The 26,220-nt window shown below is 39.1% G+C and overlaps 1 protein-coding gene across 7 annotated transcripts in view; it reads left to right on the top strand.

Moving 5' to 3' along the window:
• Nucleotides 1–25,846, top strand: part of ZNF583 (zinc finger protein 583) — a 36,224-nt gene extending 10,378 nt beyond the window's left edge. For 5 of the 7 annotated variants that reach the window (XM_075993279.1, XM_012748870.3, XM_012748891.3 and 2 more), the window contains exons 4-5: nucleotides 200–298; nucleotides 23,195–25,846. In XM_075993279.1, coding sequence (XP_075849394.1) covers nucleotides 200–298; nucleotides 23,195–24,672 — 1,577 coding nt within the window. In that variant the 3' untranslated portion in view covers nucleotides 24,673–25,846. The remainder of the gene's footprint in view (nucleotides 1–199; nucleotides 299–23,194) is intronic. The other 2 variants (XM_075993280.1, XM_012748814.3) reach the window with 1 other exon arrangement.
• Nucleotides 25,847–26,220: the final 374 nt, after the last annotated feature.

Here is a 26,220-nt window from a genome sequence, read left to right as displayed (position 1 = left end):
TTACACCTGTTTCCCAAAATATGTTGAATTTTGTAGAATTGACAGCTTCGTTTACACTATTCCTGCAACTTCATCTTCTTCATTCTTTAGAATACTTCCTTTCCCTTAACTCCCTCCTGTAATGTCACCATCTTCCTGATGACTTATGAACTTGATCTGATTTATAGACTTGGCTAATTCCTGTTTTATTTTTTGCAAGTAGGAGTTTCTGTTTCTAAGCCAGATGTGATCTCTTTATTGGAGCAAGGACAAGAGCCCTGGATGGTGAAGAAGGAGGGAACAAGAGGCACAAGCCCTGGTGAGTGAAAGAACCAGGAAGTTAGAAACCATTGCCAGGAAAAGCTTAGCTATTCTGAAAGGTTTTAGCTCATAATTGATGTTTCCTGGGTAGTCTTTCTTAAAAGCTCAAGGCTTGGGAAGAAACATTGAGGCATTTTTAGCATGAGCTCCCTGGTTTATTCTCTTTGTATATATTCTTGAGGTCCAAATGTCATAGCATCTCCTTGTCCTTGCATTTTAGTTTTGCACAGTTTGCTTCATTCTGTTGAAAAAAATCTAGACTTTTTTCTCTTTTCTAGTTATAATTTCCTTTTAGATTGAAGGATCTGTGCATTTATTTATTCACATATTCTTTTGCCAAGACACACTGAGTTTATTTTGGGAGGTGTATTCTGCTAAATTTTTAGGATTATTCTGAGGTTTATAAACCATCAAAAAGGAAAGCATTTCCAGTTTTATTTTCAAGCCTGAGTAACTGAAAGTTGTGGTAGCATTTAATAGAAACAATCTGAAGAAAGAATAGGTTAGTAGGAGGAAAGATAATGAATTTGGCTGGGAACATAGGGATTTATTTTTATGAGATGGGGAGATTTCCAAGCAAAGAAGTGCAGCATGCAATTGGATTGTGAAATGGAGGCTCAGACAAAAAGTCTGATTTAGAGATGTCAGTGTGAATGAATGAGATCACTGGTCTTAAGAGTTTGAGAGATAAAAGCCGATGCAGAGGCCATTGTGGGGAAGATCTTTGACAACTTTCTCATTATCTTACATTTTCTATCTTAGGTTAAATTTTTTTTTCTCTTAATATACTTTATTTCATCTTAACTTGCTTTTTTTTTATTATTATTTTTTTTATTTCAGCATATTATGGGGGTACAAATGTTAAGGTTACATATATTGCTCATGCCCCCACTCCCTTTTCCCACCAGCCTGACACCCAATAAATGTTATTCTTATATGTCCACTTAAGTGTTGATCCGTTAATACAAATTTGCTGGTGAGTACATGTGGTGCTTGTTTTTCCATTCTTGAGATACATCACTTAGTAGAATGAGTTCCAGCTCTATCCAGGAAAATACAAGAGGTGCTATGTCACCATTGTGTCTTAAAGGTGAATAGTACTCCATGGTATACATATACCACATTTTATTAATCCACTCCTGTATGGATGGGCACCTGGGTTGTTTCCACACCTTTGCGATTGTGAACAGTGCTGCTATAAACATTCAAGTGCAGGTGTCCCATTTGTAGAGTGTCATTTGATCTTTTGGGTAGATGTCCAGTAGTGGAATTGCTGGATCACATGGTAGATCTACTTGTATTGCTTTAAGGTATCTCCATATTGCTTTCCACAGAGGCTGAACCACTTTGTGATTTGGCTGAACCAAGTCAAAGACTCAATTCCCTTCAAAATAGTAACAAAGAAAACAAAGTACCTAGGAATATATTTAACTAAGGGGGTAAAAGACCTCTACAGGGAGTCCCACTAGCAGTGTAGGAGTGTTCTTATTTCTCCACATCCACGCCAACATTTATTGTTTGGGGACTTTTTGATAAAGGCTATTCTTACTGGAGATAAGTGATATCCCATTGCAGTTTTGATTTCCATTTCCCTGATGATTAGAGATGTTGAGCATTTCTTCATATGTCTGTTGGCCTTTATTCTGTCTTCTTTTGAAAAATTTGTGTTCATGTCCTTTGCCCACTTTTTGATAGGGTTGTTTGATTTTTTCTTGCTGATATTCCTGAGTTCTCAATAAATTCTAGGCCAGGTGCGTTGGCTCATGCATGTAATCCTAGCACTCTGGGAGGCTGAGGCAGGTGGATTGCTCGAGGTCGGGAGTTTGAAACCAGTCAGAACAAGAGCGAGACCCCATCTCTACTATAGAAAGACATTAATTGGCCAACTAATATATATATAGAAAAAATTAGCCGAGCATGGTGGCACGTGCCTGTAGTCCCAGCTACTTGGGAGGCTGAGGCAGCAGGATTGCTTAAGCCCAGGAGTTTGAGGTTGCTGTGAGTTAAGCTGACGCCATGGCACTCACTCTAGCCTGGGCAACAAAGCCAGACTCTGTCTCAAAAATAAATAAATAAATAAATTCTACTTATCAGCCCTTTATTGGATGTGTAGCTTGCGAAAATTTTCTCCCATTCTGTGGGTTGTCTGTTTGCTCTCTTGACAGTTTCTTTGGGTGTGCAGAAGCTTTTTAATTTGATCAGGTCCCATTTATTTATTTTTCTTGCTGCTGTGATTGCCTTTGGGGTCTTCTTCGTAAATTCTTTGCCTACGCCAATGTCTAGAAGAATATTTCCAACGTTTTCCTCTAGAATTCTAATAGTTTCACACATAATGTTCAAGTCTGTTACCCAGCGTGAGTTGATTTTTGTGAGAGGTGAAAGGTGTGGGTCTTGTTTTAGTCTTCGGCATGTGGCTATCCAGTTTTCCCAGCACCATTTATTGAATAAGGATTCTTTTCCCCAGTGTATGTTTTTCTCTGCTGTGTCAAAGATTACTGGGCTATATGAGGATGGTTTTATATCTGGGTTCTCTGCTCTGTTCCACTGGTCAATGTCCCTGTTCTTGTGCCAATAAAAAGCTGTTTTAATGACTGTAGCCTTGTAGTATAGTTTGAAATCTGGTAATTGATACCTCCTATTTTGTTTTTATTGCCTAGGATTGATTTTGCCATACGGGATCTTCTCTGGTTCCATATGAAGCATGAAATTATTTTTTCTATATCTGTGAAAAATGAAGATGGTATTTTGATAGGGATTGCATTGACTCTGTAGGTCACTTTGGGTAGTATGGACATTTTAACAATGTTGATTCTGCTGACCCATGAGCATGGTATATTCTTCCACTTGTTTACATCCTCTGCTATTTCTTTCTTCATTGTTTCATAGTTCTCCCTGTAGAAGTCTGTTGTTCTCCCTGTAGAGGTCTGTTACCTCCTTAGTTAAATATATTCCAAGGTACTTTATTTTCTTTGTTGCTATTTTGAAGAGAATTGAGTCTTTGATTTGGTTCTCACTTTTACGGTTGTTGGCGTATATGAATGCCTCTGATTTCTGTGCATTGATTTTGTATCCTGAGACTTTACCAAATTCATTTATCAGTTCAAGGAGTCCCTTGGTTGAATCCTTGGGGTTTTCTAGGTATAATATCATGCCATGAGCAAAGAGTGAGAGTTTGATCTCTTCTGCTCCCATTTGGACGCCCTTAATTCTGCTCTCTCGTCTGATTGCTGTAGCGAGGACTTCCAGCACTATGTTGAATAGAAATGGAGATAGTGGGCAACCTTGTCTGGTTCCAGTTCTAAGCGGGAATGCTTTCAATTTTTCCCCATTCAGTATGATATTGCCTGTTGGTTTGTCATATATGGCTTGTATCATTTTTAGGTAAGCCCCGTCTATGCCTATTTTGTTGAGCGTTCTTATCATAAAAGGGTGTTGAATTTTGTCAGATGCTTTCTCTGCATCTATTGAGAGGATCATATGGTGTTTGTTTTTGCTTCTCTTTGTATGGTGAATTACATTTATAGATTTGCGTATGTTGAACCATCCCTGCATCCCTGGGAGGAAGCCCACTGGGTTGTGATGAATTATTTTCTTGACAAGCACCTCGATTCGATTGGCTAGGATTTTGTTGAGAATTTTTGCATCTATATTCATAAGGGATATTGGTCTATAGTTTTCTTTTTTTGTTGCATCCTTACCTGGTTTTGGTATCAGGGTTATGTTTGCTTCATAAAATGTGTTGGGGAGCATTCCGTCTTTCTCGATGTTGTGGAATAATTCCTGCAGGATAGGCACCAGTTATTCTTTGTAGGTGTGGTAAAATTCAGGTGTGAAACCATCTTGTCCAGGACTTTTCTTTTTAGGAAGGTTTTTTATTGCTGTTTCAATTTCAGTATTTGATATTGGTCTGCTCAGGAATTCTATTTCTTCCTGGTTGAGCCTAGGGAGGCTGTGTGTTTCTAAGAAATTGTCCATTTCCTCCACATTTTCCAGAGGTTTTTGTAGTATTCATAAATTATATCTTGTATCTCCATGGCATCAGTTGTAATTTCTCCTTTATTGTTCCTGATGGAGCATATTAGAGATTTTTCTACTTTTTGTTAGTCTAGCCAATGGTGTGTCGATTTTGTTTATTTTTTCAAATAACCAACTTTTTGTTTTATCAATCTTCCGTATAGTTTCCCTGTTGTCAATTTTGTTTAGTTCTGATTTGATCTTAATGATTTCACTTCTTCTGCTGGGTTTGGGGTTGGTCTGTTCTTCTTTTTCCAGTTCTTTGAGACGATTCATTAGGTTGTCTATTTGTGATCTTTTCGACTTTTGGATATAGGCATTTATGGAAATGAACTTTCCTCTCAGGACTGCTTTAACTGTGTCCTACAGCTTTTGGTAACTTGTGTCACCTTTGTCTTTAGGTCAAAGAATCTTTTGATTTCCATCTTGATTTCCTCGTTTATGAAATGATCATTCAGCAGAAGGTTGTTTAGTTTCCATGACTTTGTGTAGACATGAGGACTCCTGTTAGGATTGATTTCTACATTTATTCTTTTGTGGTCTGCAAAGATACATGGTATAATTTCTGTTTTTTTAAGTTGTTTGAGACGTGCTTTGTGTCCTAGGATATGGTCAATCTTAGAGAATGACCCATGAGCTGATGAGAAGAACATATATTCAGTGGTTTTGGGGTAGAATGTCCTGTAAATGTCAGTCAGTCCCATTTGTTCTAGGGTTCTGTTTAAGTCCATTATTTCTTTCTTGATTTTCTGTTTGGAGGATCTGTCCTGTGCTGTCAGTGGGGTGTTAAAATCTCCGACTATTATGGTGTTGTTGTTTATCCATTTGTTTAGATCCAGTAGAGTTTGATTTATGAATCTGGGTGTACCAAGGTTGGGTGCATATATATTTAGAATTGTTATGTCTTCTTGTTGAACTGTACCCTTCACCATTATATACTGACCACCTTTGTTTTTTATTACTTTTGTTGATTTGAAAACTAAGTTATCTGTAATCAGCACCACCACGCGAGCTTTCTTTTGGCTTCTGTTTGCTTGAAATATTGTTGTATACCCTTTTACCTTTAGTCTAATTGCATCCTTGCAGGTTAGATGTGTTTCCTGAAAGCAGCAGATACTGGGATTGTGTTTTTTATCCTTTCTGCCAGCCTATGTCTCTTGAGTGGGGAATTCAAGCCATTCACATTTATTGAGATAACTGATAGGTGGGACAGATTTCTGTTCATTATGTTGGGTTGAACTTTGTTGCTTTGTTTTCTCTCTTGAGCCATTGTGGTATCTGGGCTTTCATCTTTAGCTTTGAGTAGATTTACACTGGTGAGTGTTTATTGTGCTAATCCATGGGTAACACTGTTTCGAGTATTTCTTGAAGGGCTGGTCTTGTCTTGGTTAAGTCCCTCAGTGTTTGCTATCTGAGAATGTCTTGATTTCTTCTTCATATACAAAACTTAGTTTTGCAGGGAATAAATTATAGGCTGAGCATTGTTCTGTTTCAGAAGAGTGAGAATGGGGCCCCAGTCTCTCCTTGCTTGTAACGGTTAAGTAGAGAAGTCTGGTGTTATTCGGATTGGCTTTCCTTTGTATGCTACTTGCTTCTTTCTTCTTATAGCTCTTGGAAAGGCCTCTTTAGTTGATATTTTGGTCAGTCTGATGACTGCATGTCATGACGTCTTCCTGTTTGCATTGAATCTCCCAGGGGTCCTCTGAGCTTCTTGAACTTGTATCAAGAGATTTTTAGCAAGGCCTGGGATATTTTCCACTATTATATCTTCAACTAGCTTGTCCAACGCTTTAGTGTTATCTTCTTCCCCTTCTTGTAACCCTATGACCCTCACATTAGGTTTCTTCACATAATCCCACATCTCATGTAGGCTTTTCTCTTTTCTCTTGTTTCTCTGCCCTATCTCTGTTACTGATTTATTTAATTGGAAGGTGTTATTTTCAATCTCTGAGATTCTTTCTTTTGTTTGATCTACCCTGTGCTTGAGGCTTTCCACTGTGTTTTGTAGTTCCCTGAATTGATTCTTCATTCCAGGAGTTCGGTTAATGTTTTCTTCATTGTTTCAATATCTTTAGTGAATTTTTGTTCCATTTCCTGGAATCTTTTTGTGTTTTCTTTGTGTTGGTCATCCAGTTGTTCTTGCAAGTCGTTGAATTTTCTCATGATCCACATTGGAAATTCCTCTTCTGTCAATTTGGTGGCCTGATTTTGGTTGGTGTCCATTTCTAAGGAGCTGTTGGTCCTCTTTGGGGGTGTGCTTCCCGTTTTATTGTTCATATTTCCGGAGTTCCTTCGCTGATTTCTCCCATCTCGATCAGTTCTTGCTTCTTGCCTTTAGGTTTTCATTTGGGTATTGGCACTCCCTGTTTATTCTCTGAGCCAGTAGGTGGTGTTTGTGGGTTAGATTCGACCACACCCTTTATGATGTGTCAGTAAGTACCTTGAAAAGGGTGTTCAGAATGTCCTCCTTGTCAGTAGGTGACGCTTGTTCGGAGGAACAGTCTACACTGTTGCTTTTGGGTCTTGTATCAAGTTCTTGTTCCTCTCGAGAGGCACTCTAGTGCCTCAGGTGGTCAGTGGGGCCCTGGGACTTCCAGGTGTGTCCTTTTCTCCCCCTCAATGAGTCCTGGTCTGGGAGTGAGTCTGGGTGGAGCTGGGTTGGGTAAGCCTGCCCTCAGGTACCACCAATGCTGTTAGCAGGGGTCATAGTTCTGTTCTCTGCTTCCAGGAAAAGCTGTCAGAGAGGGGCTGGAATGGCCACACTCAGTCAGAAAGTCTGTGTGTGGGGGTGGGGCTGTCTGAGACCCACAGTCTAGAGCGGGCCTTGCTCCTTTCCTCCCTCCACAACTCCGTGGCTACTCCTGGGCGTCTTCCAGCAGGCCAGACTTCCCGCCATCAGGCCTCCCCTGGCTGTGATGCCATCTGGGAGGTTCTCTGCGCAGGATTGCCACCTGGGCTGGGCATACAGCCCCCTTTTGGGAGCAGGGTTGCCCTCAAGGACGCTGATCTGCCCCTAAGGGTACACACACCTCAGTAGGCTGTTCATGTATATCCCTTCTGTGCCCTCGGCAATGTGAGACCTGGGTGCACGGGATCTGGTCTGTAGGTCTCACCTCTGGCCCCCGGAGTTCAGTCCCTGACACCACCAGGGAGAGGAGTGCCAGTCCCAATTCACCCACGGGAGCCCAGGTTGAGTTGATGTCTCTCAGCCTCAGGGTCTGCCCCGTTCTCCTGGGATCACTGGGCCAGCAGCACCTGGGAGGGCTGGCAGGTAGGGAGCTCATCGTCTGAGTTCCCTTCAGTCAGCTGTAGGGCCCCAAAAGGGAAGGTCCTGTTCCTTGGAGGTGCCTCCGGCTGATTGCTATGTTGTCCCTCTAGGCAGTCGCAGATAGGGACGGTGGAGGAGAGAATGAGGCGATATGGCACCTGCTGCGAGGCTTGGGTCTGTGCACGCGGAGGTGCCCCAAGGGAGTTGGGAGCCTGTTGCCGCATGCACTATAGGCTCACCGCTCACTGGCGGTGGCCATCTCTGGGCTGGTGTCTGCAGGTCTCTCCGGCTGCCAGGGAGCCCACCAGCAGCCCAAGATGCACGGGATGGGGAAGTTAACCGCCCCACCTACCCTTGCTGCTGATCTCCAGGCTACTTGGGAGGTCTCTGCTTCCAGTTCTCCTCTGCAGCCTCCTCTTGTGGAGTCTCCTGTGGTCTCTGGTACCCCTCCTTCTGACCCTCCTCCGATGTATGCTCTTCTGCTTGCTTCTTTCTTCTAATTTCTCCTAGAAGCTGTCTTTTCTGCAGAGACACTCTGTCTGTTTCTTGTCCGCCATCTTGCTCTGCCCCCTCTTTGATTACATTTTATACATTTTAATTTTTCTAGATAATTATCCTTTCCATTTAGGTTACTAAGATTTATTTCCATGAATTTTAGCTTAAAGATCCAGCTTATGGATTTATGTATAGTGTTATATTCTTTTCCAATTCTCTGTGTTTTGTTTTTCTCCTTACTAATTCTTTCATTGTAATTTTCTTGTTTATGTCATTTTCCATATTGCTGAAATGAGAGCTTAATCTGTTCATTTTCTTTTATTCAATAATCAAATTAAGTGCTATGAATTTTCCTCTGAGTTTATCTTTAACTGTCCCATTTAGATTCTGATATTTAGTGCTTTGGTTATTGCTGTTTCTGAGATAATCTACATTTTTAAAGTTTCCCTTTCCCACAAGAGTTTTTTAGAAGAGATTTTCTGGTTTTATTGTATTTTGGTCAGATTGTTTTATTGTATTTGGTCAGACAGTATTATTATTAAGAAATCATTTACATACAGTAAACTGCATCCATATAAATTATATATGTTTTATGAGTTCTGATAGTTGCATATACCCATGATAGGATTTCAGGCTGGGTGCGGTGGCTCACAGCTGTAATACCAGCACTCTGGGAGGATGAGGTGGGCAGAATGCTCAAGTTCAGGAGTTCTAAAGCACCCTGAGCAAGAGTGAGACCCTGTCTCTACTATAAATAGAAAGAAATTAATTGGCCAACTAAAAATATATAGAGAAAAAATTTAACCAGGCATGGTGGTGCATTCCTGTAGTCCCAGCTACTTGGGAGGCTGAGGCAGAAGGATTGCCAAAAAAATTGGTTTTATCTCTTTGCAGTCCATCCTTCTCACCATCCTCAGTTCCAAACAAACTCTAATCTGATCTTTGTCATTTTAGATTAGTGTGCATCTAATCTAAATGGAATTATACATTATGGATTCTGTTTTGCCTGGTTTATTTCACTCAGCATAATGATTTTGAAATTCATCCATAGTGTTGCATGTATAGATTATTTCTTTTATTATTCCTTTTATTGCTGAGTAGTAGTCCATTGAGTAGAATCCATTCACCTGCCAGTGAACATCTGTGTTGTTTCCAGCTTTTGGCTATTATAAATAAAACTGCTATGAAGATGTCATGTATAGGACTTTGTGTAGATATATGTTTTTGTTTCTGTTGGATGAATATCTAAGAGTGGGAAAACTGAGTCATATGGTAGGTATATATTTAACTTTGTAAGAGACTGCCAGACAGTTTTCCAAAGGGATTATACCATGTCCTCTAACAGTATATGAGAATTCCAGTTGCTCCACATCCTCACCAAATCTTGGTATTATCATTAGTATTTTTATTTGAGTCATTCTAATGGTTATATTGTGGTTTTTCTGTTCAATTCTTTTTTTTTTTATAGAGAAGTGTTCTTGTTACGTTGCCCAGGCTGGTCTTGAACTCCTGGCTTCAAGCGGTCCTCTCACCACAACCTCCCATAGTACTGGAATTACAGGCATGAACCACCATGCCTGGCCTGTATTTTGGTTTTAATATGCACTTCTAGGGTGACTGATGATGTTGAGCATCCTTTCATATGCTTACATTTCATGAAGTATTTTTTTCAGATCTTTAGCCCATGTTCTATTGGGTTGTCTTACTATAGAGTTGTAAGAGTTCTATATATAGCATTGTTTTGGTTGTTAAGAGACAGGGTCTTGCTGTGTTGACCAGGCTGGAGTGCAGTGGCTATTCACAAGTGTGATCATAGCTTACTGCAGCCTGCAACTCCTGCACTCAAGTGATCCTCCTGCCTCAGCCTGTGATACACTGCCTCCAGAGTAGCTGGAACTACAAGCACATGCCACTATATCCAGCTTATATATAGTCTTGAAACAAATTCTTTGTCATTTATATGGATTGGGATGTTTATATGCCACTTGTGTCTTGTCTTTTTCTTTTCCTACTGCTGTCTTTTTAAATTTGTTTTAAAGAGATGAAGTCTGCTATGTTTCCCAGGCTAGATTTAAACTCCTGGGTTCAAGCAGTACTCCTGCCTTAACTTCCCAGTTAGCTGGGATTACAGGCTTGTGTGACAGTGCCTGGTTTACTGCTGTCATTTTTGTACAGCCAAAGTTTTTAATTTTTGTAAAGTTTAATTTATTAATTTGGTTGATACTTCTTGTGTCATATTTAAGAAATTCTTGCTACTTATAGGTCACAAAGTTATTCTAGTAGTTTTATAGTTTTAGCTTTTACATATAGGTCTGTGATCCATTTTGAGCTAAGTTTTGTTTCTTCTGTGAGGTAAAGGGTGAGGTTCATTTTTTTCCCCATGTGGATATAGAGTTGCTCTTATACACTTTTTTAGTAAAGACTCTCCCCTTTCAATTGTACTGCCTTGGTACCTTTGCTGAAAATCACTTGACCACATATGCACGGGTCTAGTTCTAGACTCTGTTATGTTACTTTGATCTATATGTCTGTCCTTTCACCAGCACCATATTGTCTTGCTTACTGTAGCTTTATATTAAATTTTGACATCAGATAATAAAATTTGTAAAATTGCTGTTGTTATTTTAGATCATTTGCATTTCGTGTAAATTTTAGAATGAAGTTGAGAATTTCTACTCTTGGCTGTTGGTTGGGATTATGTTGAATCTGTTCATCAATTGGAAGAGAAATGACATCTTGACGTCATTGTGTCTTCCAATCCATTATTACAGTCTTAAAATTTCTCTTAGGAATATTTTATTGTATCTAGAGTAGTGGTCTATATATTTTAAATCATCTTTATTTCCTCAGTCTTTTATACTTTTTTGGGGAGCTGTGATAAATAGAATTCTTTTTTAATTTCAGAATTTTATGGGGGTACATACATTTTGATTACATAATTTGCTTTTGTACAGTTTGAGTGGAAGTTGTAAGTGTGCCCTTTAGTCAGTGTGTATTGTATCCCATTAGGTGTACATCCTTTCCTCCTTCCTCCCACTTACTTGATTTCCCTTGAATTTTACTTTCATATGTGCACATAGTGTTGATTGATTGTTCCAATTTAGTATTGAGTATGTGTGGTGTTTGTTTTTCTCTCCAGTTCCACCCAGGTTGCTACAAAAGATACTAGATCACCTTTTTTATGGCAGAGTAGTTCTCCATGGTATACATAGACCACATTCTACTAATCCATTCATGTATTGATGGGCACTTGGGTTGATTCCACATCTTTGTGATTGTGAATTGTGCTGCTGTAAACATTCAAGTACAGGCTGGGCGCGGTGGCTCACGCCTGTAATCCTAGCTCTCTGGGAGGCCGAGGCGGGAGGATTGCTCGAGGTCAGGAGTTCGAAACCAGCCTGAGCAAGAGCGAGACCCCGTCTCTACTATAAATAGAAAGAAATTAATTGGCCAACTAATATATATAGAAAAAATTAGCCGGGCATGGTGGCGCATGCCTGTAGTCCCAGCTACTTGGGAGGCTGAGGCAGGAGGATTGCTTGAGCCCAGGAGTTTGAGGTTGCTGTGAGCTAGGCTGACGCCACGGCACTCACTGTAGCCTAGGCAACAAAGTGAGACTCTGTCTCCAAAAAAAAACAAAAAAAAAACATTCAAGTACAAGTGTCTTTTATATAAAATGTCTTTTTTTCCTTTGGGTAAATACCTAGTAGTGGGATTGCTGGATCAAATGCTATGTCTACTTTTAGTTCTCTGAGGTATCTGTATACAATAAATAGCATTTTTAACAATTCCATTTTCAAATAATTTCCTGCTAGTATGAAAAAATTGTAAATTGATTTTTATGTAAACTTTATATTTTATGACCTTGCTAGATTCATTTAGTAGTTGTTCTAATAATCGTTTTGAAGGTCCCTGGGGATTTTTTGCATAGATAATCGTGCCATCTACAAATACAGTTTTGTTTTTTCCTTTCTGATCCTTATGCCTTGTTTTTCTTGGTGTATTATAATGGCTATGACCTGCTATAGAATGTTGAATAGAAGTGGTAAGAGCATATATGTTTGTGTTGTCCATTCTTTTTTTGTTTATAGACACGGTCTCTCACTCTGTCACCCAAGCTGGAGTGTAGTGGCACAATCATAGTTCACTGCAGCCTTGAACTCCTGGGCTAAAGCAATTCCCCTGCCTTAGCCTCTTGATTAGCTGGGACTATGGACTAAACATATGTGCCACTGGGCCTGGCTAATTTTTTTCATTCTTTTTTAGATACAAGGTTTTTGTGTGTTACCCAGGCTGGTCCTAAACTCCTGGCCTCAAGTGATCCTCCTGTCTCAGCCTCCCAAGTAGTTGAGATTACAGATGTGAGCCACCACACTCAGCTGTGTTTTTCCATTTGTAAGGAGAAATGCATTCTATCTTTCACCATTAAGTTGATGTAAAATGTAGGTTTTTCTTAGATGCCCTTGATTAATTTGAAAATGTTCCTTTCTATTCCCAGTTTGCTGAGAATTTTTATACTAAATGGGTCAAATATTCTCTCTACATCTATTGAAATAATCTTGTGTTTTTTCTTCTTTAATCTATTCATATGTTAAAATACATTGAATTTCAAATATTAAACCAACGTTGCATTCCTGAAATAAACTCTACTTAGTCGAGATTAATCTTATTTTCCTAGATATGATTTGCTACAGTTTTATGAAAGATTTTACATTTATGTTCATGTGCTATATTGGTCTGTAGATTTACTTTCTTATAATTTCTTTATCTGGTTTTAGTATCAAGATAATGCTAGCCTTATGAAAAAACCTTGGGAATTATTTTATCCTCTTTTATTTTCTGAAAGAATTTGGGTAAAATGATAGTTCTGTCTTCAATATTTGGTAGAATTCATCAGTGAAGACATCTGTGCATGGAGTATTTTTTCTTTAACAGCTTTAATCAATATAAGGATATTCAGGTTATCTAATTCTTGTTGAATCAGGTTTGGTAGGCCGAATCTTTCAAGGGATTTGTGAATTTCATCTAAGTTGTCCAATTTGTTAACATAAACTCATAATAATAATAATAGTAATTCTAATATAAGTATTTGAAAGCTATAGATTTCCTTTAGTATTACTTTATCCCATAAATGTTGATATGTTGTATTATAATTATTAGTTCAAGATATTTTCTAATTTCTCTTGTACTCTTTGACCCATGAAATATATAGACATGTATTGTTTAGTTCCCAGATATTTAGAGTTTATTAGACATCATTATTGATTTTTTATTTAATTCTCTTGAGGTTGGAGAACATACTCTCCTTCATTTAAGTACTTTTAAATTAAATTTATTGAGTCTTGGTATATGGCCCAGCATATGGTCTATCTTACTGAACACACCATGTGTTGAATACATGTTGTACAGTTGTTGGTTGTAGTGTTCCATAAATATAAATTAGATCAAGGTGGTTAATCCTGTTGAGATCTTCTTCTATGTATTTACTATTTTATTTTTCTTTTTTAGTTTTGTCAGTTGCTGAGCAAAGCATGTGAAAATCACCTAGTATGATTATGAAATTGCCTATTTATTACTTACATTGTCAATTTCTGTTTTATGTATTTTGAGGCTCTATATTAGGTGTTAATGATAATTATTTCTACCTGATGAACTAACCATTTTATTATGTTTTCTTCTTTGGTAATAATATGTTTTGAAGTCTACTTTATCTGACAATAGATACAGTCACTCCAGCTTTCTAATGTTTACTGTTTGCGTGTTACATCTTTCTCCATCTATTTATTTTTAATGTATCCTTATATTTAATGTGGGTTTTCTGTGGTCAGTGTATAATTGGGTCTTCCTTTTCAATCCATTCTTATAAAATCTGTCTTTAATATGTAGACCATTAATATTTCATTATTTATATAATTTGATTTGAATATACCATTCTGTTGTTTTTACATTATTGTGTTTTTTTTTTTTTTGCATCATTCTTTTTTTTTTTTTTTTTTTTTTTGGCATATTATGGGGGTACAGATTTTAAGGTTTCAATAAATGCCCATTTCCCCCCTCCCCCCAAAAGTCTGAGTCTCCATCATGACCATCCCCCAGATGGTGCACATCTCACTCATTATGTATGTATATACCCACCCCCCTCCCCCCTCCCACCTGCCCAATACCCTATTACTGTAGTACCTATGTGTCCACTTAGGTGCTAGTCAGTTAATACCAGTTTTCTGGAGAATATATCTGGTGCTTGTTTTTCCATTCTTGGGATACTTCACTTAGTAGTATGGGTTCCAGCTCTAACCAGGAAAATATAAGATGTGCTATATCACCATTGTTTCTTAGAGCTGAATAGTACTCCATGGTATACATATACCACATTTTATTAATCCATTCTTGGATTGATGGGCACTTGGGCTGTTTCCACAGCCTTGCAATTATGAATTGTGCTGCTATAAACATTCGAGTGCAGGTGTCTCTTTTGTAGAGTGTCACTGGATCATTTGGGTAGATGCCCAGCAATGGGATTGCTGGATCAAATGGTAGATTCACTTGTATCGCTTTAAGGTATCTCCATATTGCTTTCCACAGAGGTTGAACTAGTTTGCAGTCCCACCAGCAGTGTAGGAGTGTTCCTCTCTCTCCGCAACCACGCCAGCATTTATTGTTTGGAGATTTTTTGATAAAGGCCATTCTCACTGGGGTTAAGTGATATCTCATTGTGGTTTTGATTTGCATTTCCCTGATGATTAGAGATGTTGAGCATTTCTTCATATGTTTGTTGGCCATTCTTCTGTCTTCTTTAGAAAAATTTCTGTTCAAGTCTTTTGCCCACTTTTTAATGGGGTTATTTGATTTTTTCTTCCTAATTTTCGTGAGTTCTAAGTATATTCTAGTTATCAGTCCCTTATCGGATGCATAGGATGCAAAAATTTTCTCCCATTCTGTAGGTTGTCTGTTTACTTTCATGACTATTTCTTTGGCTGTGCAGAAGCTTTGTAGCTTGATCATGTCCCATTTATTTATTTTTGTTGCTGCTGTGATTGCCTTTGGGGACTTCTTCATAAACTCTTTGCCCAGGCCGATGTCTAGGAGAGTGTTTCCAACTTTTTCCTCTAGAGTTCTAATAGTTTCATATCTTAGGTTTAAGTCTGTTATCCAGCGTGAGTTGGTTTTTGTGAGAGGTGAAAGGTGTGGGTCCTGTTTTAGCCTTCTACAGGTGGCTATCCAGTTTTCCCAGCACCATTTATTGAAAAGAGATTCTTTTCCCCAGCGTATGTTTTTGTCTGCTTTGTCAAAGATGAGATGGCTATATGAGGATGGTTTTATATCAGGATTCTCACATCTGTTCCACTGGTCAATATTCCTGTTTTTGTGCCAATACCATATTGTTTTAATTACTACAGCTTTGTAGTATAGTTTGATATCTGGCATATTAATGCCTCCCATTTTGTTTTTGTTGCCTAGAATTGCTCTTGATATTCAAGGTCTTCTTTGGTTCCATACGAAGCGTAAAATTATTTTTTCTGTATCTGTGAAGAATGCTGATGGGATTTTAATAGGTATTGCATTGAATCTGTAGATCAGTTTGGGTAGTATAGACATTTTGATGATATTGAGTCTGCCGATCCACGAGCATGGTATGGATTTCCATCTGTTTACATCCTCTGCTATTTCCTTCCTCAGTGTTTCATAGTTCTCCCTGTAGAGGTCTTTTACCTCTTTGGTTAAATATATTCCTAGGTACTTTAATTTCTTTGTTGCTATTGTGAAGGGAATTGAGTCTTTGATTTGGTTCTCAATTAGATTGTTGTTGGCGTATATGAATGCCTCTGATTTCTGTGTATTGATTTTGTATTCCGAGACTTTACTAAATTCATTGATCAGTTCCAGGAGTTTCTTGGTTGAATCCTTGGGGTTTTCTAGATACAATATCATATCATCAGCAAACAGTGAAAGTTTGATCTCTTCTGCCCCTATTTGGATACCTTTGATTCCATTTTCCTGTCTGATTGCTGGTAGTCAAGACTTCCAGCACTATGTTGAACAGAAGTGGAGATAGTGCGCAGCCTTGTCTGGTTCCAGTTCTAAGTGGGAATGATTTCAATCTTTCCCCATTCAGTATGATGTTGGCTATGGGTCTGTCATATATGGCTTGTATCATTTTTAGGTATGTCCCTTCTATGCCTATTTTCTTAAGTGTTCGTATCATGAAAGGGTGTTGAATTTTGTCAAAAGCTTTTTCTGCGTCTATTGAAAGAATCATGTGGTCTTTGTTTTTGCTTCTGTTGATGTGGTGAATTGCATTTATAGATTTACGTATGTTGAACCATCCCTGCATCCCTGGGATGAAGCCCACTTGGTCATGGTGGATTATTTTTTTGATAAGTGTCTGGATTCGGTTAGCTAAGATTTTGTTGAAAATTTTTGCATCTATATTCATTAGGGATATTGGTCTGTAGTTTTCTTTTTTTGTTGCATCCTTTCCTGGTTTTGGTATCAGAGTAATATTCGCTTCATAAAAGGTGTCGGGGAGGTTTCCGTTCTTCTCGATGTTGTGGAATAGTTTCTGCAAGATAGGTACTAGTTCTTGTTTGTAAGTATGGTAAAATTCGGGTGTGAAGCCATCTGGACCGGGACTTTTCTTTTTAGGGAGATTTTTAATTGCTGTTTCTATTTCAGCTGTTGAGATTGGTCTGTTCAGGGAATCTATTTCTTCCTGGTTGAGCCTAGGGAGGCTGTGTGTTTCTAGAAATTTGTCCATTTCCTCCACATTTTCTAGTTTGTGTGCATAAAGATTTTTGTAGTATTCATAAATTGTATCTTGTATCTCTTTGGGATCAGTTGTGATATCTCCTTTTTTATTCCTGATGGAGCTTATTAGAGATTTCTCTTTTCTGCTTTTCGTTAGCTTAGCCAATGGGGTGTCAATTTTGTTTATTTTTTCAAAGAACCAACTTTTTGTTTTATTAATCTCCTGAATAGCTTTCCTGTTTTCAATTTCGTTTAGTTCTGATTTGATCTTGTTGATTTCACTTCTTCTGCTGGGTTTGGGGTTGGTCTGTTCTTCTTTTTCCAGCTCTTTGAGTCGTTTCATTAAATTGTCTATTTGTGATATTCTTGTCTTTTGGTTATAGGCATTTATGGAGATAAACTTTCCTCTCAGAACTGCTTTAGCTGTGTCCCAGAGGAGTTGATAACTTGTCTCTCCATTGTCGTTTTCTTCATAGAAGTTTTTTATTTCTGTCTTGATTTCTTCATTTACGAAGTAATCATTTAGTAGGAGGTTGTTTAATTTCCACGTTTTTGTGTAGAAATGTGAGTTTCTGTTAGGGTTGATTTCTAGTTTTATTCCACTGTGATCTGAGAAGGTACATGGTATGATTTCTATTTTTTAAAATTTCTTGAGATTTTCTTTGTGTCCTAGGATATGGTCAATCTTAGAGAATGTCCCGTGAGCTGATGAGAAGAACGTATATTCAGTGGATTTTGGGTAGAATGTTCTGTAGATGTCTGTCAGACCCAATTGTTCTAGAGTTTTGTTTAAGTCCATTATTTCTTTATTAATTTTCTGTTTGGAGGATCTGTCTCGTGCCGTCAGTGGGGTGTTGAAATCTCCGGCGATTATGGAGTTGCTATTAATCCATTTGCTTAGTTCCAGTAAGGTTTGCTTTATGAATCTGGGTGCACCTAAGTTGGGTGCATATATATTTAAAATTGTTATCTCTTCTTGTTGGACTGTGCCCTTCACCATTATATAATGACCCTCTTTGTCTTTTACTACTTTTGTTGGTTTAAAAACTAAATCGTCTGAAATTAGAACTGCCACACCAGCCTTCTTTTGGCTTCTATTTGCTTGGAATATTGATCTCCACCCTTTTATTTTTAGTCTATATGCATCCTTGCAGGTTAGATGTGTTTCCTGAAGACAGCATATACTTGGCCTGTATTTTCTTATCCATTCAGCCAGCCTATGTCTCTTGAGTGGAGAGTTTAAGCCATTCACATTTATTGAGAGAACTGATAGGTAAGGTAGATTACTGATCATTCTGTTGGGTTGGATGTTGTTGCTATGATTTCTGTCTTGAGCCATTGTAATATCTGGCCTTTAATATCTTTGGGTTTTGGTTGTTTTTATATTCGTGGGTTATTATTATGATGTTCCGTGCATAACGCTGTTTTAAGTGCTTCTTGTAGGGCTGGTCTTGTCTTGGTGAATTCTCTGAGCCTTTGCTTGTCTGAGAATGTTTTTATTTCTCCTTCATATACGAAGCTTAGTTTTGCAGGGAATAATATTCTAGGCTGGGCATTGTTTTGTTTCAAAAGAGTGAGAATGGGACCCCAGTCTCTCCTTGCTTGTAAAGTCTCATTAGAGAAGTCTGATGTTATTCAAATTGGCTTTCCCTTGTATGTTACTTGCTTCTTTTGTCTTACAGCTCTTAGAAGGGCCTCTTTAGTTGATACTTTGGTTAGTCTGATGACTGCATGTCGTGACGTCTTCCTGTTTGCGTTGAATCTCCCAGGGGTCCTCTGAGCTTCTTGAACTTGTATATCAAGATTTTGAGCAAGGCCTGGGAAATTTTCCTCTATTATATCTTCAAACAGCTTGTCCAACCCTTGAGTGTTGTCTTCTTCCCCTTCCTGTAACCCTATGACCCTCACATTAGGTTTCTTCACATAATCCCACATCTCTTGTAGGCTTTGCTCTTTTCTCTTGTTTCTCTGCTCTATTTCTGTGACTGATTTATTTAATTGGAGGGTGTTATCTTCAAGCTCTGAGATTCTTTCTTCTGCTTCATCTACCCTGTTCTTGAGACTTTCCACTGTATTTTGTAGTTCCTTGAATTGATTCTTCATTTCCAGGAGTTCGGTTACACTTTTCTTCAATGTGTCTATTTCTTTTGTCATATCCTGGAGATTTTTTGTGGTTTCTTGGTGCTGGTTGTTGAGTTGTTGTTGCAGCTGGGTGAGTGTTCTTATGTTCCACATACGAAATTCCTCTTCTGTCATATTGGTTGCCTGATTTTGGTCGGTGTCCGTTTCTAGGGGGCTGGTGCTCCTCTTTGGGGGTGTGTTTTCCGTTTGGTTCTTCATATTTCCTGAGTTCTTTCGCTGATTTCTTCCCATGTCGATCAGTTGTTGTTTCTTTCCTTAGGTTATTGTTTGGGTATTCACACACCTTGTTTAGTTTCTGAGGCGTTAGGTGGTGCCTGTGGGTGAAATTGGACCACTCCCTGTATATTGAGTCAGTGGGTGCCGTGGAAAGGCTGTGCAAGATGCCGTCCCTGTCAGTAGGTGGCGTTTGCTTGGAGGAACAGGCTATGGTGTTGATTTTGAGTCCTGTTATCAGCTCTCGTTCTGGGCGGAGCTGGGTTGGGTAAGCCTGCCCTCAGGCCGTTAGCAGGGGTCAAAGTTCTGTTCTCTGCTGTCAGGGTGGGGCTGGAATGGTCCCGCTCAGCCAGAAAGTCTGCGTGTGGGGGTGGGGCTGTCTGAGACCCGCAGTCTGCAGCAGGCCTCGCTTCTTTCCACCCTCCCCAACTCCGCAGCTACTCCTGGGCCTCTGCCAGCAGGCTAGACCACAAGCTACCAGGCCTCCCCGGACTGTGATGCCGGCGGGGAGGTTCCCTGCACAGGAATGCCACCTGGGTTGGGCGCACGGCCTCCTCCTGGGAGGAGGGTTGCCCTCTAGGACGCCGATCCGCCCCTGGAGGCACACAGACCTCAGTAGGCTGTTCAGGTATAACCCTTCTGTGCCCCGGGCAATGCTAGCCCTCGGTGCAGGGGATCTGGTCTGCAGGTCCGACCTCTGGGTCCCAGAGTTCAAACTGTATTCCCACCAGGGAGAGGATTTCCGGTCCTAAGTCACCCACAGGGAGCCCAAGCTGGGTCTATGTCTCTCAGCCTCTGAGTCGGCACCGTTTTCCTGGGAACACGGTGCCAGCAGCACCTGGGAGGGCGGGCGGGGTCCCAAACGGGAAGGTCCCGTTCCCTGGAGGTGCTTCCGGCTGGTGGCTGTATTGTCTCTCTGGGCAGCCGCGGGTAGGGTCGGCGGAGGGGAGGGAGAGGCAATATGGCGTCTGCCGCGCGGCTCGGGTCTGTGCACACGGAGGTGCCCGGAGGAAGTTGGGAACCTGGTGCCACGTCTGCTACAGGCTCACCGTTGGCAGGCGGCGGCAGTCTCTGGGCTGGTGTCCGCAGGTCTCTCCACCCGCTGGGGAGCCCACCAGCAGTCCCGAATGCAGGGGAGGGGAAACAGCAGATCCACCTACCCTTGCCGCTGGTCTCCGGGCTGCTCCAGTGGTCTCAGCCTCCAGTTCTCCTCCGCAGCCTCCTCCCGTGGAGTCTCCCGGGGTCTCAGGTACCCCTCCTTCCGGCCCTTGTCCGCTGTATGCTCGTCTTCTTGCTTCTTTCCTCTAGTTTCTGCTAGAATCGGTCTTTTCTGCAGAGACTCTCTGTCTGGCGGTGTTATTCGTCCGCCATCTTGCTCCGCCCCCTCTGCATCCTACATTATTGTTTTTTTTTTTTTTTTTTTTTTTTTTTTGAGACAGAGTCTCACTTTGTTGTCCAGGCTAGAGTGAGTGCCGTGGCGTCAGCCTAGCTCACAGCAACCTCAAACTCCTGGGCTCGAGTGATCCTTCTGCCTCAGCCTCCCGAGTAGCTGGGACTACAGGCATGTGCCACTATGCCCGGCTAATTTTTTATATATATATATATCAGTTGGCCAATTAATTTCTTTCTGTTTTTTTTATAGTAGAGACGGGGTCTCGCTCTTGCTCAGGCTGGTTTTGAACTCCTGACCTTGAGCAATCCGCCCGCCTCGGCCTCCCAAGAGCTAGGATTACAGGCGTGAGCCACAGCGCCCGGCCTACATTATTGTTTTTAACAAAAGTTTTGTTCCTCTGTTTCTACTTTACTATTGTCTTTTTGGTTTGGATATTTTTTTTTTTTTTGAGACAGAGTCTCGCTTTGTTGCCCAGGCTAGAGTGAGTGCCGTGGCGTCAGCCTAGCTCACAGCAACCTCAAATTCCTGGGCTCAGGCGATCCTCTTGCCTCAGCCTCCCGAGTAGCTGGGACTACAGGCATGCACCACCATGCCCGGCTAATTTTTTCTATATATATATTAGTTGACCAATTAATTTCTTTCTACTTTATAGTAGAGACGGGGTCTCACTGTTGCTCAGGCTGGTTTCGAACTCCTGATCTCGAGCAATCCGCCCGCCTCGGCCTCCCAGTGTGCTAGGATTACAGGCGTGAGCCACCGCGCCTAGCCTGGTTTGGATAATTTTTAGAATTCTCTTTTACTTTATGTGTTGGCTTTTTAGGTATACTTTTGTACAGTATGTTTTCAGGGGCTGCTGTAGCACAGTGGTGCTCATATCGTGGTCTTGAGATCCGCTGCATCACCTAGGAACTTAATAGAAATGCAGATACTCAGCCCTTATCCAAGTCCTACTTAATCAAAAACTGCATGGGGTATAGCAATCTATATTTTAGCAAGTTGTCCAGGTAATTCTGATCCAATCTAAAATTTGAGAATCATGGCTGTAATGATTATAATATACATCCTTTTCAGTCTAATGAAATTTAATATTATGAATGACTACCTACATTTTTTTTCTTAGCACTGTTTTATTACCTTAATTCTGAGTTTAACTAGATTTAATACTAATTACAAATCATTTCCTGTTTCTTCTCCACCTATGAGTGTTCAGAATTTCATCTTCATTTTGACTTTCTAGGGAGCATTTATAATGTGGTTTGTAATTGTTTAGAGGAGAGGTGGAGTTTGGAAGGCCATTGAGGCTACACAGCAGGATTTAGCAGCCTCAATTCAAGTACATTATCTTCAGATTCTTTTCCTACTAAATCTCATTATCTGCTACATTAATACATCCTGATCAGTTGTAGCATTCCATTTGATTTCAGCCATTTACCACATTCACACAGAGATATTCTAATGAGAGGATGAATTAATGTAGTGTTTCATGTATTACTGATTCATGAATTATTCCACAGATATTAGTCATCTTTCTGCCCATTCTACTCTAGGCATTGGGTATTCAAGGGTGAAAAAAAAATTTCCTGCACCACAAAGCAGGAGGATTGAAAATGATGAGTGCGTAATATTTTATATTGGGTGGTGAGGGAAGGCCATACTGAAGAGGATAATATTTGAGTAGAACTTCAAGTGAAGAAGTACATTGAGATAATTGGTCAAGGAAGTTTCTGGAGAATGCTTTGCAGGCAGAGAAACAGCAAATGTAGTGTTTTTTTAAATTTAAACATAGAAAAGATTTAGTAAAACTAGTGTTCTTAAAGTGGCAATGAAGTGAGTACTCATGTGACTGAAGGGGAGTAAGTAAGCAAGAAGGTAGTGGAAGGTAAGATTAGAACAACAGATCATATCGGGCTTTGAAAATCATGGTAGGAATTTTGGTTTTATTATAAAGGTTTTGAGAAAGCACAAGAAAGTCTTAACCAGAAAAATAAGGTGATCTAATTTGGAACTGAAAAGGGGGAAGGTAAGTCTGTACTAGGTGAGAAAAAAAAATGTAGGCAGTTTTTGATATAAAACTACTTTTATATGAAGGCATCTTATCTTTAGGAATCAACTGAAAATTTACATTTGGTTGGAATTGATCACATAGAAAATGATTTTCAGGAAAATGTTTCTGTAACTGCAGATATTTAACCATAGTATTTAATAGTGCCTGGTGTGTCTTTATGTCCCCAGTTCCAAAGGGGGTTTTTAGCTTCATTATTGACATTTTAAAAATGGCCTTTTAAAGATAACTAACTTAGCTTGAATGCAGGATAGCCTGTGGTACAAGAGGAAAGGTATTTGGAAACTGTTATATATTGACTTTGATATTAATTTATGGCTGTGATTTTAGATGACCTCTTCAATGTTTTTGCTTTTCTGATATTTGCCTTATTATTTATGATTAATTTATTTCCTTAATCAACTTAAGTTCTTATTCTTTATTATTATATTTTTTAGATTGCATTAAGAACTGTTAAGTCCTTGAACTTATTATGTATTTTATTCACCTATTTTTGTTTTAGAAGATTCTTTTCTTCTAATGAATAAATATAAAAGACATTTGTATTTTACGTATCTTTTAGGTTGGGAGTATGTGTTTAAAAACAGTGAATTTTCATCAAAGCAAGATATTTATGGAGAGTCTCCCAAAGTAATCACAATGGGAAGAAGCCATCTTACTTATAACCTTGACTGCCCTAGTATGAGAGAAAACTGTGAAAGTGAAGACTGGTTTAAGAAACAGTTGGGAAGTCAGGAGGTTCATTCTAGTCAATTAATCATCACACATAAAGAAATCATTCCAGAAGATCAAAGTAATGAATATAATAAATCTTGGCAAATATTCCATGAGGATGCAATAATTGATATACAACAGAGTTTTCCCACCAAAGAAAAGCTACATAGGCATGATCCACAAAAGAGAAGTTACCGAAAAAAATCTGTTGAAGTGAAACATAAGAAAGTCTATGTGGAAAAGAAACTTTTGAAATGTAATGAATGTGAGAAAGTCTTCAATCAGAGCTCATCCCTTACTCTTCATCAGAGAATTCATACTGGAGAGAAACCGTATGCATGTGTTGAATGTGGGAAAACCTTCAGCCAGAGTGCAAACCTAGCTCAACATAAAAGAATACATACTGGGGAGAAACCCTATGAATGTAAAGAATGTAGGAAAGCCTTCAGCCAGAATGCACATCTTGCTCAACATCAGAGAGTACATACTGGAGAGAAACCTTATCAATGTAAAGAATGTAAAAAAGCCTTCAGCCAGATTGCACACTTGACTCAACATCAGAGAGTTCATACTGGAGAGAGACCTTTTGAATGTATTGAATGTGGGAAAGCCTTTAGTAATGGTTCATTTCTTGCTCAGCATCAGAGAATTCATACAGGAGAGAAACCTTACGTATGTAATGTATGTGAGAAAGCCTTTAGCCATCGTGGATATCTAATTGTACATCAGAGAATTCATACTGGAGAGAGACCTTATGAATGTAAGGAATGTAGGAAAGCCTTTAGCCAGTATGCACATCTTGCTCAACATCAGAGAGTTCATACTGGAGAAAAACCTTATGAATGTAAAGTATGTAGGAAAGCCTTCAGCCAGATTGCATACCTTGATCAACATCAGAGGGTTCATACTGGAGAGAAACCATATGAATGTATTGAATGTGGGAAAGCCTTTAGCAATAGTTCTTCACTTGCACAACATCAGAGAAGTCATACTGGAGAAAAACCCTATATGTGTAAGGAATGTAGGAAAACATTTAGCCAGAATGCAGGCCTTGCTCAACACCAGAGAATTCATACTGGAGAGAAACCTTATGAATGTAATATTTGTGGGAAGGCTTTTAGCTATAGTGGATCTCTTACTCTACATCAGAGAATTCATACTGGAGAGAGACCATATGAATGTAAGGATTGCAGGAAATCTTTCAGGCAGCGTGCACACCTTGCTCATCATGAGAGAATTCATACCATGGAGTCATTCTTGACTCTTTCATCTCCCTCACCCTCAACATCCAATCAGTTGCCAAGACCTGTAGGTTTTATCTCCTAAATATGTTTAGAATATGATCCCTTCAATCTATTTCCATTTCATACTTGTCCAATGCACATTGATATATTTTCCATAGAATATGGAAATAGCTTTCTAATTGGTCTCCCTGTATTTACCATCACCACTGTCAGTCGTCCACATAACAGCCAAACTTGTATTTTAAAAAGTGATCATATTGTTTCTCCATTAAAATTCCTCAGTGATATCCCATAGTTCTTAAGTTAAAGCACACATTCCTCAAAATACCCTATACCCTTTATCTCCCAATACCTCCTTGTTCCAGACTACCTTCCAAAGCCCTCTCATATCACTATCCATCCGATTCTCTGCATACTTACCCAAAATTAAGAACTCGTATTCCAGTATCAAATAAATCTGGGTTAGAGTTCTTGCTCTTCCATGTTCTACCTCTCTAATTTGAGGGGAGCATTTTGTCTTTTGCAGGCTTCAGTCCTATTTATATTATGTGAATAATAATGGTACTACCTCAGAAGTTAGTGGAAGAATTAAATAATGCAAGTAAATTGCTCAGCAGAGTGCCTAGCATAAAGTAATAACTAAAAAATGTATGTAAAATAAAAAGATGCCATGGTATACAATGCAGAGCTAATCATCTCAGCTGTGATCCATCTGAGAAATGGAAAGAATCAGCAGCTCAGGCCTGGGAGATGGTAAAGCCGTTTGATTAAGAATAGTAATCATTGTTCTAAAGGTAGCTGATGAGGTTATCCAATACAATAGGATTGACTTAAGCAGCTGATGTCTATCAGCATGAACATGTAGACATAGGACTATTGATAAAAAAACAATTAGATTTTCATCAGTCCTAAGAAGTCAGTTTTAAGAATGACCTTTAATAAGACAGGCAGAATTTACTCACATGTACTCATTTATATGTAAGCAGGCGCAAAATAAAAATTTAAAACACAAGATAGAAAACTTGATAAAATCAGTAGCCTATAAAGCATAGAAAATAAAGTATGTCAGCACCTGTCCTAATTCTGGGTGTATTTTAGCCATGTCATTTAAACTAGAAAAGGTGTTAAATTTCTAAAATTCCAAAATTAGAGTAAAAAACCAAAGCTGCAAATCAATACTCATAAACAGGCTGCCTGCAAACATGTTTGATTTGGTTTGCATTGAGGTTACAATAAATATGAATACCTTTAGGAGAGCATGTGTTGTCTAGTTCTCTTAAGTTCAAACAACTCTCTCTTCCTTTACATGTTACCTGTCTTACTCTTTATATTTCTTCCTGACTCCTGAAAGCTTTGAGTATGTTGTTAATGCAGTAAACAATTCACATTATGAATATATACACAAATAGAATGATGAAAGTTTAATGGAGGATTAAAAGGGAGATTTTTTTTTTTATCTTCCTCAAGACTAGCTATCATATACGTGTCAGTAGCCTATAAATTAATCTATAGATTCTTTGTATCCTACAAAATCTGGACAATAATTTTTCAAGGTTTGAAACGTGTGAAGATACACACATATACATTCATAGATACAAAAAAAAATACATAATAAAAGTGACATTTCACA

This window comes from Microcebus murinus, chromosome 16 (genome assembly GCF_040939455.1).
Source record: "Microcebus murinus isolate Inina chromosome 16, M.murinus_Inina_mat1.0, whole genome shotgun sequence".
NCBI lineage: Eukaryota > Metazoa > Chordata > Mammalia > Primates > Cheirogaleidae > Microcebus > Microcebus murinus.
Note: the sequence above shows the minus strand (reverse complement) of the source record. Positions and strands in the feature narration are given on the sequence as shown.